The sequence below is a fragment of the Scardinius erythrophthalmus genome (assembly GCF_964197995.2).
Source record: "Scardinius erythrophthalmus genome assembly, chromosome: 20".
Classification (NCBI taxonomy): domain Eukaryota; kingdom Metazoa; phylum Chordata; class Actinopteri; order Cypriniformes; family Leuciscidae; genus Scardinius; species Scardinius erythrophthalmus.
In genome coordinates, this window is record NC_138240.1 from 8,226,285 (window position 1) to 8,239,896 (window position 13,612).

At 36.0% G+C, this 13,612-nt stretch overlaps 1 protein-coding gene across 1 annotated transcript; it reads right to left on the reverse strand.

Moving 5' to 3' along the window:
* Nucleotides 1-1,430: 1,430 nt before the first annotated feature.
* On the reverse strand, nt 1,431-13,113 carry lhx4 (LIM homeobox 4; the record flags this gene model as incomplete). The annotated part of the gene is made up of 6 exons (XM_081349364.1): nt 1,431-1,819; nt 3,184-3,355; nt 3,441-3,595; nt 6,094-6,296; nt 9,447-9,618; nt 13,029-13,113. The coding sequence occupies 6 exons, from the start codon at nt 13,111-13,113 to the stop codon at nt 1,431-1,433; spliced, it is 1,176 nt and encodes a 391-aa protein (XP_081205490.1).
* Nucleotides 13,114-13,612: the final 499 nt, after the last annotated feature.

Genomic DNA, 13,612 nt, shown 5'->3' on the forward strand with positions numbered 1-13,612 from the left:
AATTCAGTGCTCTTTTTTTCAAAGATCCATAGCAATAAATAATGCTCATGAGACAAGACTGTCGACACCTTTTGAGACTTTACAAAATTTACAGCCATTAAGACTAAAAAAAAAAAAAAACATTTCTGAATGGATATTTTTCTTTTCTTTTTTTCATGTTGCTTTTTGTTAGCTTATGTTCACTCTTTCAGCAGCGTCATCTTTACTCAGTCACCATTATGTGAGTCCAAATTTTGCAATAACAAAATTGAAATTATTTTCCTCGTGTTTACAATTGTGTCACCAGTTTTATAGTTTTACATCAACACATACTCTTTCCCATAATCCAACTCTTCATAATACTGACATTGGTACCCATAACAGGAATAAATAACACAAAATCCTCATAGTTGTTGCTAAATGTGTTAAATAAGAAATTTTCCCTTTCACATTTTTTGCTTGATAATAATTGGTCAGGCCATATTTGTGTCTGTGTAATGGCCCAATCACATATTCTGATAAAAAAAAAAAAAAATCCACTGCTGTCATCTGCTCTGAAATAAATTACATTCTAATGCATGTATGATATATTTATTTTTGCTCATGGAGCAATAACTAAGAATAGCAATGGAAAAACAAAGTATTTTGATGGTTATACCAACCTTGTATATTAAATAGTGACGGAAATAAATATGAACTTTTATTTTAAACTTTTACCCAGCTTGTTTTGTTTCATTGCTTATCCAGGATGCCTGAATTTAACGGAAAAGTGTTGAACAGACAGGGACCATTGACACAGAGATTTTTTGAAAATTCAGAGCAGTGCATGCGGATTCGTCCTTATTAAAAAATAATCTTTATCTATTCTTCAGACCTAATGTGAAGGGCCACCTCTAGTAGAGCCGTTTAGAAAGTTTCAACTATTAAAATCCCAAACCCTTGTAAGTAGGAAAGATACACTTGTGCCACTTGTTTAAATATCTCTCCTTGCTCGGTGCACTCCTCTCTTTACCGTATTCAGCCTGCCGTGTGCAGTCGAGGAGGAACATAAAGTGCGTCGCCATTTTGAACGTGGGCGGTTCTCTTCCTCATTCGGAAACATGCATGGGCCCTCTTGTTCTCAGAAAGTGGTGGATCGTGATTGTTTTTCCAGGGTGGTCTGGGGTTTGAACGCCATTCTCAGCCGCACGCCATTTCATGCTGGAACTCGTCCAATCCAGTTTTGAGAACGATGAAAAAATACGAGTTACAAAATTATGATACAGCGCAGACATTCCACGACGGGTTGCTCGTATCAGCACGCCATTCAGCAAGGTTGAAGTAGCTGCCATTTTAGGCCTGCCAAACACCCTTGCCACATAAACATTTCGCCACAGTTCTGGGAAAGATGTCTATAAAATCTTCAAACGTCTTTGTTCGTAGTACCGCACTTTCCATTTTGACATTTGACCTCAGAACTGGGAGTGGTCCATTTCATCGAGCCATGAGGCAGGGCTGGTGGGGAAGTCTGGGTAGCCCGTGCTACTTCCTGTCGAGAGGTCAGAGGTGGGTCCTCCAGCCATTGCTCTCAGAGCTTGACCTACATTGGGCTGACCGCCCTGACCCATGATGCCGTCCATGCTGAAGCCTAAGTTGTTGAGCAGCGGGGTGTGGCCAGGGAGGGAAGTGATGGACGAGGGCGACTGTGGCAGGCCGTAGGGACTTCCTGCCCGCAGGTCATGGTAAGGCTGCCCGCCCCCCTCCAGGGAGAAGCTCCCGTTGAGCATGTTGCCGTTCGAGACGTCTCCGATGCTTCCGTACAAGCTGTTGGCGTGACCCAGGTCTGACAGGATCTGGTCTTCTGTTAGAGAGGGCACACAACATCACTTTTAAGATTGTTCTCGCAAAATAGACCTTCAATATTATTCAAAAGTTTGGGGTCAGAAGAAATGAAAACTTTTATTCAGTAAGGGTACCCTAAAGTTGTTCCAAACCTGAATGAGTTTCTTTCTTCTGTTGAACACAAAAGAAGATATTTTAAAGAATATTGGTAACCAGACAGTTGATGGTAGCCATTGACTTGCATAGTAGGAAGTAGAAAAATACTATGGAAGTCAATGGGTGTCAACTGTCTGGTTAACAACATTCTTTAATATATCTTCTTTTGTGTTCAACAGAAGAAACAAACTCATTTAGATTTGGAACAACACGAAGGTGAGTAAATGATGACACATTTTTTATTTTTAGGTGAATATCTCTTTAGATTGATCTAAAGTGACAGCAAAGACATTTATAATGTTACAAAAGATTTCCATTTCAAATAACTGCTGTTCTGAACTTTCTATTTAAAGAATCCTGCATTCAGCTTTGCCATCATAGGAATAAATTACATTTTAAAATATATGGTAACACTTTACAATAAGGTTTCATTAGTTAATTATTAAAATCAAAGGCTGTATTTGTTAACATTAGTTAATGCGCTGTGAACTAACATGACCAACAATGAACAGCTGTATTTTATATACCGTTTATATAACTAACGTTAACAATGATTAACAAATTGTTGGTTAGTTCATGTTAGTTAATACATTAAAACAAATGAATCCTTATTGTAAAGTGTTACCAAATATATTAAAAATAGAAAACAGTTTCACAATATTACAGTATTTTTCATCTAATTTGATGAAGATGAAGGCATCTTACTGAACCTAAGCTTTTGAACGGTAGTGTATTGAAACTCTTACACATAGAAGAAGAATTGCAGTTATGAGAAAGACCTCATAAATATCCCATTTAAAAAGGAGATTACATGCTTCTGGAAGTATCTGAGACGCGGTGAGCATTTGTGATTTACTCTCTGTACGCACAGGAGCGCTATCCAGTCTCTGTTCTTTCAATAACAACAAAGGCCCTGTGTGCTTCCTCTCTAATTGACTAAAAGCTTCACCAATTTTATAGAGTTTGTGCATCGCTGCTTTCATTTCTCGTAAACACAGCCTCCCTTTGAAACCTGCTCGAGACTTTTATGAGTTCTCAAAACTGGCGGACAAAAATGAAATAATCATAAAAAAAACACGTCGCAGAACCAAAAACCTCATTTGAATATTCCATCAAGTGGCATATTTTAAAAATAAAAGGAAAAGGGGAATTAAGAAGGGAAATAAAAATGTTTTTGAAAAGAATACAAAGAGAAAGAGGCATCACGGGAGATGTAAATAGTCTCACCTCTGAAACTAAGCTCACTATCGCTGAGTCCTGCGTCATCGGCTGAGCTCTCCTTCTCCGTCTTGCTGGACCCTCGGTTGCGTTTGACACTTTTGTAGAACTGACCCCAGCGGTGCCGACCAGCGTCTTTCTTCAGCCGTTTCTCTTTTGCTCGTCTGTTTTGAAACCACACCTGTGGACCAAAAAGCCTCAGTCAGGACTCAGACAGCCACACTTTGAAGCCTTATTTGAAAGGTTGTCCTGAGTCCTGGTCTCACCTGCACCACTCTCATGTCCAGGCCTGTTTCTGAGGACAGCTGCTCGCGCACATGTCGTGCTGGCTTAGGCGAGTTCTTGTAGGCGCTTTTGAGTGTCTCCAGCTGTTTGGCTGTAATGGTGGTCCGTGGACGTTTTGCTCCTGTCTCTGAATCATCTGTAACACACCAATTTTAAAAATATGTTAAAAGTGTGTCACTTCTAGTAGAAAGTATTTTAACTAGGGGTGTAACGATACCCTAATTTCACGATTCGATACAAATCACGATACTGAACTCACGATACGATATTATTGTGATACTCCCAGACATATGATAAAAGGTTAAGAAAAAATGTACTGTTGATTAAATGCTAAATTTGATATAACATTGTGGGTGTAAATGAACAGGCTTGGACAATGGTGACACCAGAATAAAAATATTCATGATTCTGAACCTGAAAATACAGGATTATTTTAGACGAATATGCTTGCACTCTGTCACTGGCTAGATATATTTATAATAATGTAGGACATTTGGCATTATCAGGACCCACTAATATTCCCCCATTATTATACATTATATTCAACATAATATATTGTAGTTTAATGTAGTACTGACTCTGAAAACTGAAATTTTTTCTCACAGGGTAATTTTTATTTTAGGTGAACTATCCATGATACGTACTGTCACTATCCACGATACATATTGTTGCATTTTTGTATTGCGATATATTGTGACACGATATATTGTTACACCCCTAATTTTAACATGGACAAAATTGCACATAATATATATATATATATATATATATATATATATATATATATATATAGCACTGTTCAAAAGTTTGAGGTTAAGTTTTTTGAATGTAAAAAAAACCTCTCTTTTGCTTACCAAAGCTGCACTTATTTAATCAAAAAACAAACTAATATTGTGAAATATTATTACAATTTAAAATAACTATTTTCTATTTGAATATATAATGACATCCCTGTGACGTCAAAGCTGAATTTCAATTTTTCAGCATCATTATACCAGTCTACAGAGTCACATGATCCTTCAGAAATCATTCTAATATGCTGATTTGATGCTCAAGAAACATTTCTTATTATTATTATTATCAATGTTGAAAACAGCTGTGCTGCTTAATATTTTTTTTTTTGCGTAAACCGTGATCATTTTATTAAGGATTCCTTGATTTATTTCAAATAGAAATCTTTTTTATTGAAAAAATTATAAATGTCTTTACCATATCCACATATCCATTAAACAATAAAACTGTAAAGAAGAAGTTTAGAAGAAGTTCTAAATTATATGATGTTTTTTGTTATTTTGATATTTTTACTAAATGAACCAACATTAAACTGCACTGAAATAATTGTCGCAATGAAAACATGTGTAAAGATTATTTTGAAATCGACATGAATACAGCTGAACTCAAAGAAGTTAATCATCAGGCAAAACGTCAGTAGCTCATCTACTGTGGGGTACAGGGAAAGAAGAGTTTGTGGGATGCTTTGAGTGGAAGTGCTCACACATGGCCAGTCGATACTCCCCTGAAACTGTCACACTGTGGCGGAAAAGGGAATAAATCTCCACGGAGAATGGCATGCCAGTGCGAGTTATTGGGGCCCTACCGTAAAAGTGCATTGCATCACTTAATATAATCAATCAACAGCCCACAGAAATCTCCATAAATACAGCGTGAGGGGCTTTCAGAGGCAGATCCATGAGAGGTCAGATCACAGATAGACTTAATATGCCAGACACTGAGACCCTACTAGACTGTAGTTAATGGTGATTTTGTCTCCTTACTACCATCCTGTTGCCTCTTCTGATCTCTCAGTGTCTCTCTATGATTGTAAAAGAAGAAGTTAATTACACCATCTCCACTCCTGAACTTTGCTGTCAGAATGATTTCCAATTGAGACAATTTCCAACCCTGTGACGTCGGCCGAGCCCGAGGCAAAAAATACTGTATATACCGCAGCCACATAAAAGCATATCCAGTTCATAGCCAGTTCAGCAACTACCTACAATTCTGATGGATCTGTAGTAATGGACATAACTCATGTATATAAATAATAACATGTTATAATAATGTATATGAATTATGTATTTAATATTGTATTTTTATTTTATTTGAAATAAATGTATGTAAAGTAATCTCATACATACATTTTAAGATTCATGTTTAATCTCTGAGTCCAGACCTTAAATTCATTGAAAGTGTTTGGGATGTGCTGGAGGAGACTTTACAGAGTGTTGGACTCTTGCATTGTCAATGCAAGATCTTGACCAAAAATGGATGCTCCTCTTGATGGAAATAAATGTTGTGGTATATACAGTCACACATGATAATTGTCCTCCAGGAAGTGACATAATGTCACAGTTCTGTGATGTTTTGTAGTGTTATTTGGTTTGCCTTGCTTAGTTTAAAACATTTAAAACATTTATGATTTTTAAAAAGATTAGCACTTTATTTCTATCTATTCTATATCTATCTTGTCATTGTGTTAATCATTTACTGAGCGTATTTCTGAAATTCTGATATAGTCATCTTATCCTTTAACTCAAGCATATTCATTTTTAAAAAATGATGTATTTTAACAGCAGCGACCAACTGATGGTTCAAGAAGGCATGATTTACACTGATCTGAAGACAAGAGCTCACCATTTTGTTTGGCTGTTTCGTAGTCCTCCTTGCACACGAGCCTCCCGTCCTCCATGAGGTAGAACTCGTCCCCAGTGGCCAGCTGTCTGCTGCACATTACACAGGCGAAGCAGTGAAGGTGGTACACGAAGTCCTGAGCTTTCCGGACCACCTGCGTCGGGGGAATCCCCTGCTGGCACGATGCACATTTTGTCCCGAAACGCCTGAAAGTACACACACAATGCAACACTTTACAATAAAGTCTCATTTGTAGGGGTGTAACGATACCCCTCATGTCACGATTCGGTACATATCACGATACTGAACTCACGATACGATATTATTGCGATATTACAAGACATATGATAAAAGGTTAACAAAAAATTTACACTCTCAGAAAAAAAGGTACAAAAGCTGTCACTGTGGCGGTACCTTTTCAAAAGGTACACCTTTGTACCTAAAGAGTCCATATTGGTCCCTCAAAGGTACATATTGGTACCAAAAGTGTACATATTAGTTCCAAAAGTGTACATATTAGTTCCAAAAGTGTACATATTAGTACCTAAATGGTACATATTAGAACCCTTTTGAAGGGTACTGTCCCAGTGACAGCTTTTGTACCTTTTTTCTGAGAGTGGGTACTGTTGATTAAAATGCTAATTTGGTATTACATTGTATGTGTACATGAATAGGCTTGGTAACCCAATGCACAGGACAATGGTGACACCAGAATAAAAATATTCATGATTCTGAAGCCGAAAACTTGCTTGCACTCTGTCACTGACTAGATATAATGTAGGCCACTTTTTACTGGTAACATAAGACATTTTGCTTTATTAGGACCCACATATATTCCCCCATTGCATTATTATTATTATATTCAACATTATATATAGTAGTTAATGTAGTACTGACACTAAAACTCTGTCAATTTTTATTTTGGGTGAACTATCCACAATACATATTGTTGCATTTTTGTATTACAATATATTGTTACACCCCTACTCATTTGTTAACATTAGTTAACATAAACTAACAAAGATGTATATGTTTTACATTATTTATTATCTTTGTTCATGTTAGTTCATAAAAATACAATTGTTCATTGTTTTGTTTGTTCACAGTGCATTAACCCTCATTTCTCAATTTCAGTCATTTTTAACCATTCAAGATGTGATGTGACATCCAAACCAAACTCTTCCCATAATCCTATATGCCTATCCTGTTTATATTTTATTGTGAATTTTCCCAGCAGTTTTTGGTTATATTAGTGCCTTTAGTTTTTAGTTATAAAATAATACCTAAAAAGAATGTTGCACAGATGTTATGATTTGGTTCCCAAAGAAAACAAACCAACTGGAAAGCAAAACTCAGAATACACTATTTTGATGAGATAAAAGCAATGGGCATGATTATATATTATTGTTTTTAAGTACAAAAATAGATTTGCATGCATCAGTTAAGTCATTTTAAGTAATGATTGTTGATTTGAAAAAATCCTGTATTTGAAGAATTTAAAACTGACATTAAAATGCATTTAAGAATATCTAAAGCTTGAAATCAATATAAACTATGCAGTTGTTTAAGAGGTGCAATGTTTTATATATAATCCTGGTTATACTGTATGTACTCTTGTTTGTACAATATGCTTAGTTCTAAACAATTAAAAAACATTAACTTTTGATTTTAAAAATATTGGTAACATTTTATAATGTGGTTCATTAGTTAACATTAGTTAATGTATTAACTAACATGAACTTACAATGATCAATACATTTGTTACTGTATTAGTTAATCTTTGCTAATGTTAATAAACAATACAGCTGTTCATTGTGTGTTCATGTTAGTTCACAGTGCATTAACATATGTTAACAAATACAATGTATTAGTAAATGTTGAAATTAATATTAACTAAGATTAATAAATGCTGGAGAAGTATTGTTCATTCTAAGCTCATGTTAACTAAACTAATGTTAACTAATGAATCTTGTTGTAAAGTGTTACCAAAATATTTTATTAAATGCTGAATTAATGAGATCATTAAATGCTGGCATTCATGTTAACTAATAGGTAACTAATATTGACAAATGAAACCTTATTATAAAGTGTTACCGAAATACATTTTATAATGTAAGGATCATTACATCTTGTATTCTTCTTCAATTTTTTAACTGTGGCTATTTGTATAAGTAATAACTGCAAAGTTACAAACGCTCAGAATACTATAGCGAGCATCTTTGTTTGTGCTGGTCATGTCCCTGGAGTTGACAAATGGTCTTGATCAATGTAGCAGAGGCAGTGAGATTCACAGGAGAGAGAGAGAGAGAGAGAGAGAGAGAGAGAGAGAGAGAGGCCACTTTAAACACACGCACAGAACGGCTCATAAAGCACTGAGTCAGAATAGGCTGTAAATCACAGTGTGAATACTGCTAAATAAACCCTCCTTTTACTTAACCAAGGTGAAGTTTTTGCAACATTAACGGGAAGGCTCGCCCCCCGCACGCCCCCCTCGCCTGTGAACCGCCAGCATTTCCTCCTCCATCCCCCCCTCTCCGTCCTCCTCAGCACCACGCCGGTCTTAACATTAAAATCCCTCCTTTTGTCCCCACGGGCTTGCTAATAAAGTTAGCCTCCACTCTGAGTCTTGCTAGCGTTTTAGGTCTCATTCAAGCCTGTGACATTAAAACCTCTCAAACATGATTTGGTAAAAGCCACTACTGATCCTGTTTTGGATAAAAGTCAAACTTAATTTCCTTCCTTAAAGCCAAGGGGGGGGAAATCCAATCGCAAACCAGAAGAAAAGAGGAAAGAAAAGGAAGGGAACAGAGGATGTAGAGTAAAAAATGCTAACTTGCTTTCTTAAGTTCTAATATAGCATTGGGAATTGAATTTGGGAACACGCAGTCTTTGCAGCTGAGTTCCAGCACACTGTGCTTCCTAACCTGACACAAGAAAAATGAAACACAGCACTTTATTAACAATGACAGAGAATCTATGTGCCAGCCTTTACTTGAACATAGAAGCACACCGACACACACTCACACACACCAGTGCCAAACTGCACCAAAGGATCTGATGTAAAGAGATATGACAAAACTGTTGGCCGACAGTCTAACTTGAAGCAGTTGGTACTGTCATTTCCAGTCCTTGATAATGAATGCAGCCAATATAGTGACTGAAACAACAGAAATTAAATAAATAACATATCTCATCATATATAATCACATGATATATAATGATGTACAGAGGCCTGATTTATTACTTGGATAAATAAAGGTGGACTATTATTTGTAAGGTTATTTGATGTCTATTTATCATATTTTGATAGATAGATAGATAAATAGATAGATAGATAGATAGATAGATAGACTCACTTAAAGAAATCCTCTTTGCAGTAGACATTCCCAGCGCGAGAGAAACACTTGTCTGCCAGGAGCGCGTGACAGTCGGCGCACTTGAGGCATTTGGAGTGCCAGTGACGATCCAGCACCTTCAGAATAAACTTATCCAGGATGTGTTGACTGCAGCCTGCGCACTGGGGGATCTCTGGAGGAACACACACGACACACGAGGGTCAAATATGCATACAGAAATGTTGACGTTTTTTTAACACTATAAAAAAAATAAAAAATAAAATAAAAAAAAGGGTAACACTTAATGGTAATTTAAAAAAAGTTTAATTTTAAGTCATTAAAAAACATGCTTACATTATATAATGGTGGAAAGGTCGTTAGTTATTGCACTTTCAAATAAGTAGAAATGACGTGAATATGGTTCATACTTTATGTATATTCATATAATTAAAAACGCAACTGATCTGTAATGATCTATATATGATGATATATAATAATGATCGTAATAATTGAAGTTATTATATGAAGTGACATAAAAAAAAGATTTAGAATTGGTAGATCTATGTGAAATCAAGTCGTTTTGACACCAAGCATATACCTTGTTCGATTGCATTATTAAGAAAATTATAACCTTCTTTTGTGAAAAATAATATAAAATAATAACATGGTGGGGAAAATACTGTTAAAACCTATTGATTTTTAAAAATGTAATTAATATTTACTATTTTTGAACATACACGTACAAATCAATAAAAACGCGTTGAAAATTACAATAATAACCTATATAGGCTAATAAGCTATAGGCTACTTCTAAAAATAATTCTAATGGAATTGCTATAATAAATACGACTTGAAGCCTAAATAAATTGATTAAACAAATACTAGTTAATATTAATAACTAGTTAATATATATATATATATATATATATATATATATATATATATATATATATATATATATATATATATATATATATATATATATATATATATATATATTAGCCCTATAAGTGATTAACATACTACGTTGGAGATCATTGTGGCAGCAAATTTAGAGAACATTCCACGAGACAACCTATGGGACCGGTAAATGGTGGACAGGCGAGGAAAGATGTCCATTTGTTGGTAAATAATCAATATCTCTGAAGAAAACGGCCGAGGACATGAGGACATTGAGATTGAAATCATATAACTGCTTCATTGATTCTTTAACAGAGAGAGTCTGTCACTTCAATTACTGATGCTCAAGAACAAGTGATCGAACAAAACAAACACAAAACACTGACATTTCAAACCAAACAGGACATAAAAGTATAAATGAATAAATGCAGCTGATCTTATTTGGTAAAGTAGGCTAGAGAAAATCCGTTCGTTCAAACAATACTCGGTTTCATTTCTTCAAATCACAATATCATGACATTTCATATCGATATTTGACCTTTGATGCTCTATTCCTTCTGTCGGCAAGTTCTCACACGTGCTGTTGAAATGGATTCAACAAGGCAGGATATTCTGATATTACGACGCAAGAGGATAGTAGTTTTAATAATATCAATTAAAGAATTTTGATCTCAGCATGCAGGTGCTTAAATGCGTAATCACGTGAATGCTTTATGTCATTTAAACCCACGACAAATGTCTCAAAGTTCATCAAAATCGACCTCTACAGCAACCGTAGCCAATAATGTCACACTGACAGAGAACAGTGTTACACACATACACAGAAAACACCATCAGTAACGCACGACACTAAAATAATGCCGTAAACGTTAACTAAATAACATAACAAGTAAATAGTAACATTTAAAAAAACATTACTTTTTAAATAAAATACAAACAAATGTGATAGTTTGCGTAGGATATGTAGGAAATTCCAAGAAGTCCCATTTCCCATAAATTAACAGTCGTCATGCCTACTTTTTACTTGACACAATATTTTTCCAAAACAGTGTAATGCATTGTTAAATATACAGGCTATTTTTTCCCACTGTAAATTACAATACTTTAACTTTAGGTTTTACTATATTTTACAGTACTAGGCCTATTGTATTTTGTAAACAAAATATTTGATCGTTTCTGGTAAGGTCATTTTCAGTTTTTACTGTAGCATTTTTCCATGAATGTTCTGTAGGAATGTTCGGAGCGAGTAAAGCCTCGTGTGGTGCTGAAGGAACAGCTCCCGCCCGGCGCCGCTTCACTCACTCACCCGCCTTCAGCTTTTAACGCTCATTTACTCCAAGGATGTATTTGACTAGCCATTCAATTAAAAGATGGCTGCCCATGGCAGGCCTTTCTTTAACATCAACGTGTGCATCTGAAATATTCCAGTTAACTCACTCGTTTCCTCTGATATTACTGGTTTAATTTTTTTTTCATTCAATGCATTCTCTTTTAAATCTCGTTTTCTTGCAGGCTTCTGTTTTCTGTTTTAATTACCCATATGTTGTTTTAAAAGCACCCTGTTCATTAGAATAATATTTAGATCCATACCGCAAGAACAGATTATTCTTAAAATAATCCTCACTTAATCCATCATTTATTCGCCAAGGGAGGCTGAGTAGCAGTATCTTTTAATCTTCTATCATTTAATGAAATTAGGCATTCGCCTGCACTGACAGACCTATATATCGCACACTTAACCTTTGGCCATTCTTTTGGCCAAAAAAAAAAAAAAAAAAAAAAAAAGTGGTTCGTTTTCCAGCATTTTCTTCTGTGTTCACTCAGTTAAATGCCCATTATTAGGCTATTTTATTACGCACGGATCTAGTGTCTAAAATGATGCGTTCTCTTCTTTACCATAATTGCATAAAACAAGATGAGGTCCATCTGTACATTTCTGAAGCTCGCCTGTGAATAATTAGGTCAGCAATTTATCCAATTCAAACTCCATCTTGATTGTTAGATCAGATTATATAGGCCTAACACAGATTAATTTGCGACTGATAAAGACCAGACGCGAAGATAATATGAAATGTCATTTTTAATATAGAATGTTCATGTACTGAATCTTTTATTTAAACAAATAACATGAAATGCACTCTGCTCCATTTAACCTCTGCATTATAGAGAAATCGGCTTAAATGATTTTTCAATCCGTCTCATTGTATCGTTTCTTGCAGCTTTTGGACCGCTGTCCCCAACCACAACAACTTATTAAGAGTTGCAATATATATATATATATATATTCTGTTCGATCTAAAATTTGTCTGACCAATATGCAATCAGGCTGGGTTTAATTTTTCTATTGTATTGTAAAATTATAAAGCATTGCATTTACACAAGACACATTTTTAAGCGTTACAGAGCTCAGTTATGAACAGATTCAAGAAGAACGTTTATATCAGCTATCATCATAAAATAATATTTGGGATCTAATGCTCGAGGTTAAATGAGAATTTATGATTAAATTAAAGCTATTTACACTTAAAAGTCGTCAGATTTAATTGTACCACCCAGTTAGTCCCGGTGGCTCACTTCTGATTCCCCAGTGGAGTTTAATTAAAAGCTACATGTTATTCCACAGTGGTGGCCTGCAGACGCCCGGAGGAGGCCTGCCAATTCTCTGATTAACTAATCAATATAAGCAGAAGCAAAATCCCTTACGTTGCAGTGGCACTCCGAGGATGTCCGGCAGACCCTTCACCGCGCTCTCGCCGGGCAACACAGCCGCACTTTGCATCATTTTCATCCAGTCTGATAAAACGCGCACATGCACACGCTCGCGGAGGTCTGAGAATCTCAGAGGTGCATTAAATAATCGTTCTCCCCAGATAGTGTCCTTTTACAGTCCTCGCTCCTGTGGTTATCCTCGTGAAATAGTCGGGCGCTCGCGCGTGAGTTCGGGCTCGTGCGTTCTTTCGCTGTGTGTCACACAAACCGCTTGATTCATTCACACTGCAGGGGCGGCCCTGACGTCACTCCCCCGGGGGGCCAATGGGAGGCGTGGACGGGCGCGAGAGAGGCGGGAACTTGTGCGGCTCGCGCTCTCAGGTAAGTAGAAAAAGCGATAAGGAAGTGATGACGATAAATACAGGGCCGCTACAGAAACGTCAGAATCTGAAGTGTTTTTAAACCCTTTTGAGACCTGTCAGGGGTGAGTCAAGCAAGTCACGTAAATATTAGACCTACGTGAATATTTAAAACGTGGTTTTATTTCAGGGTTGCTATTTAGTGGATATCTATATGAA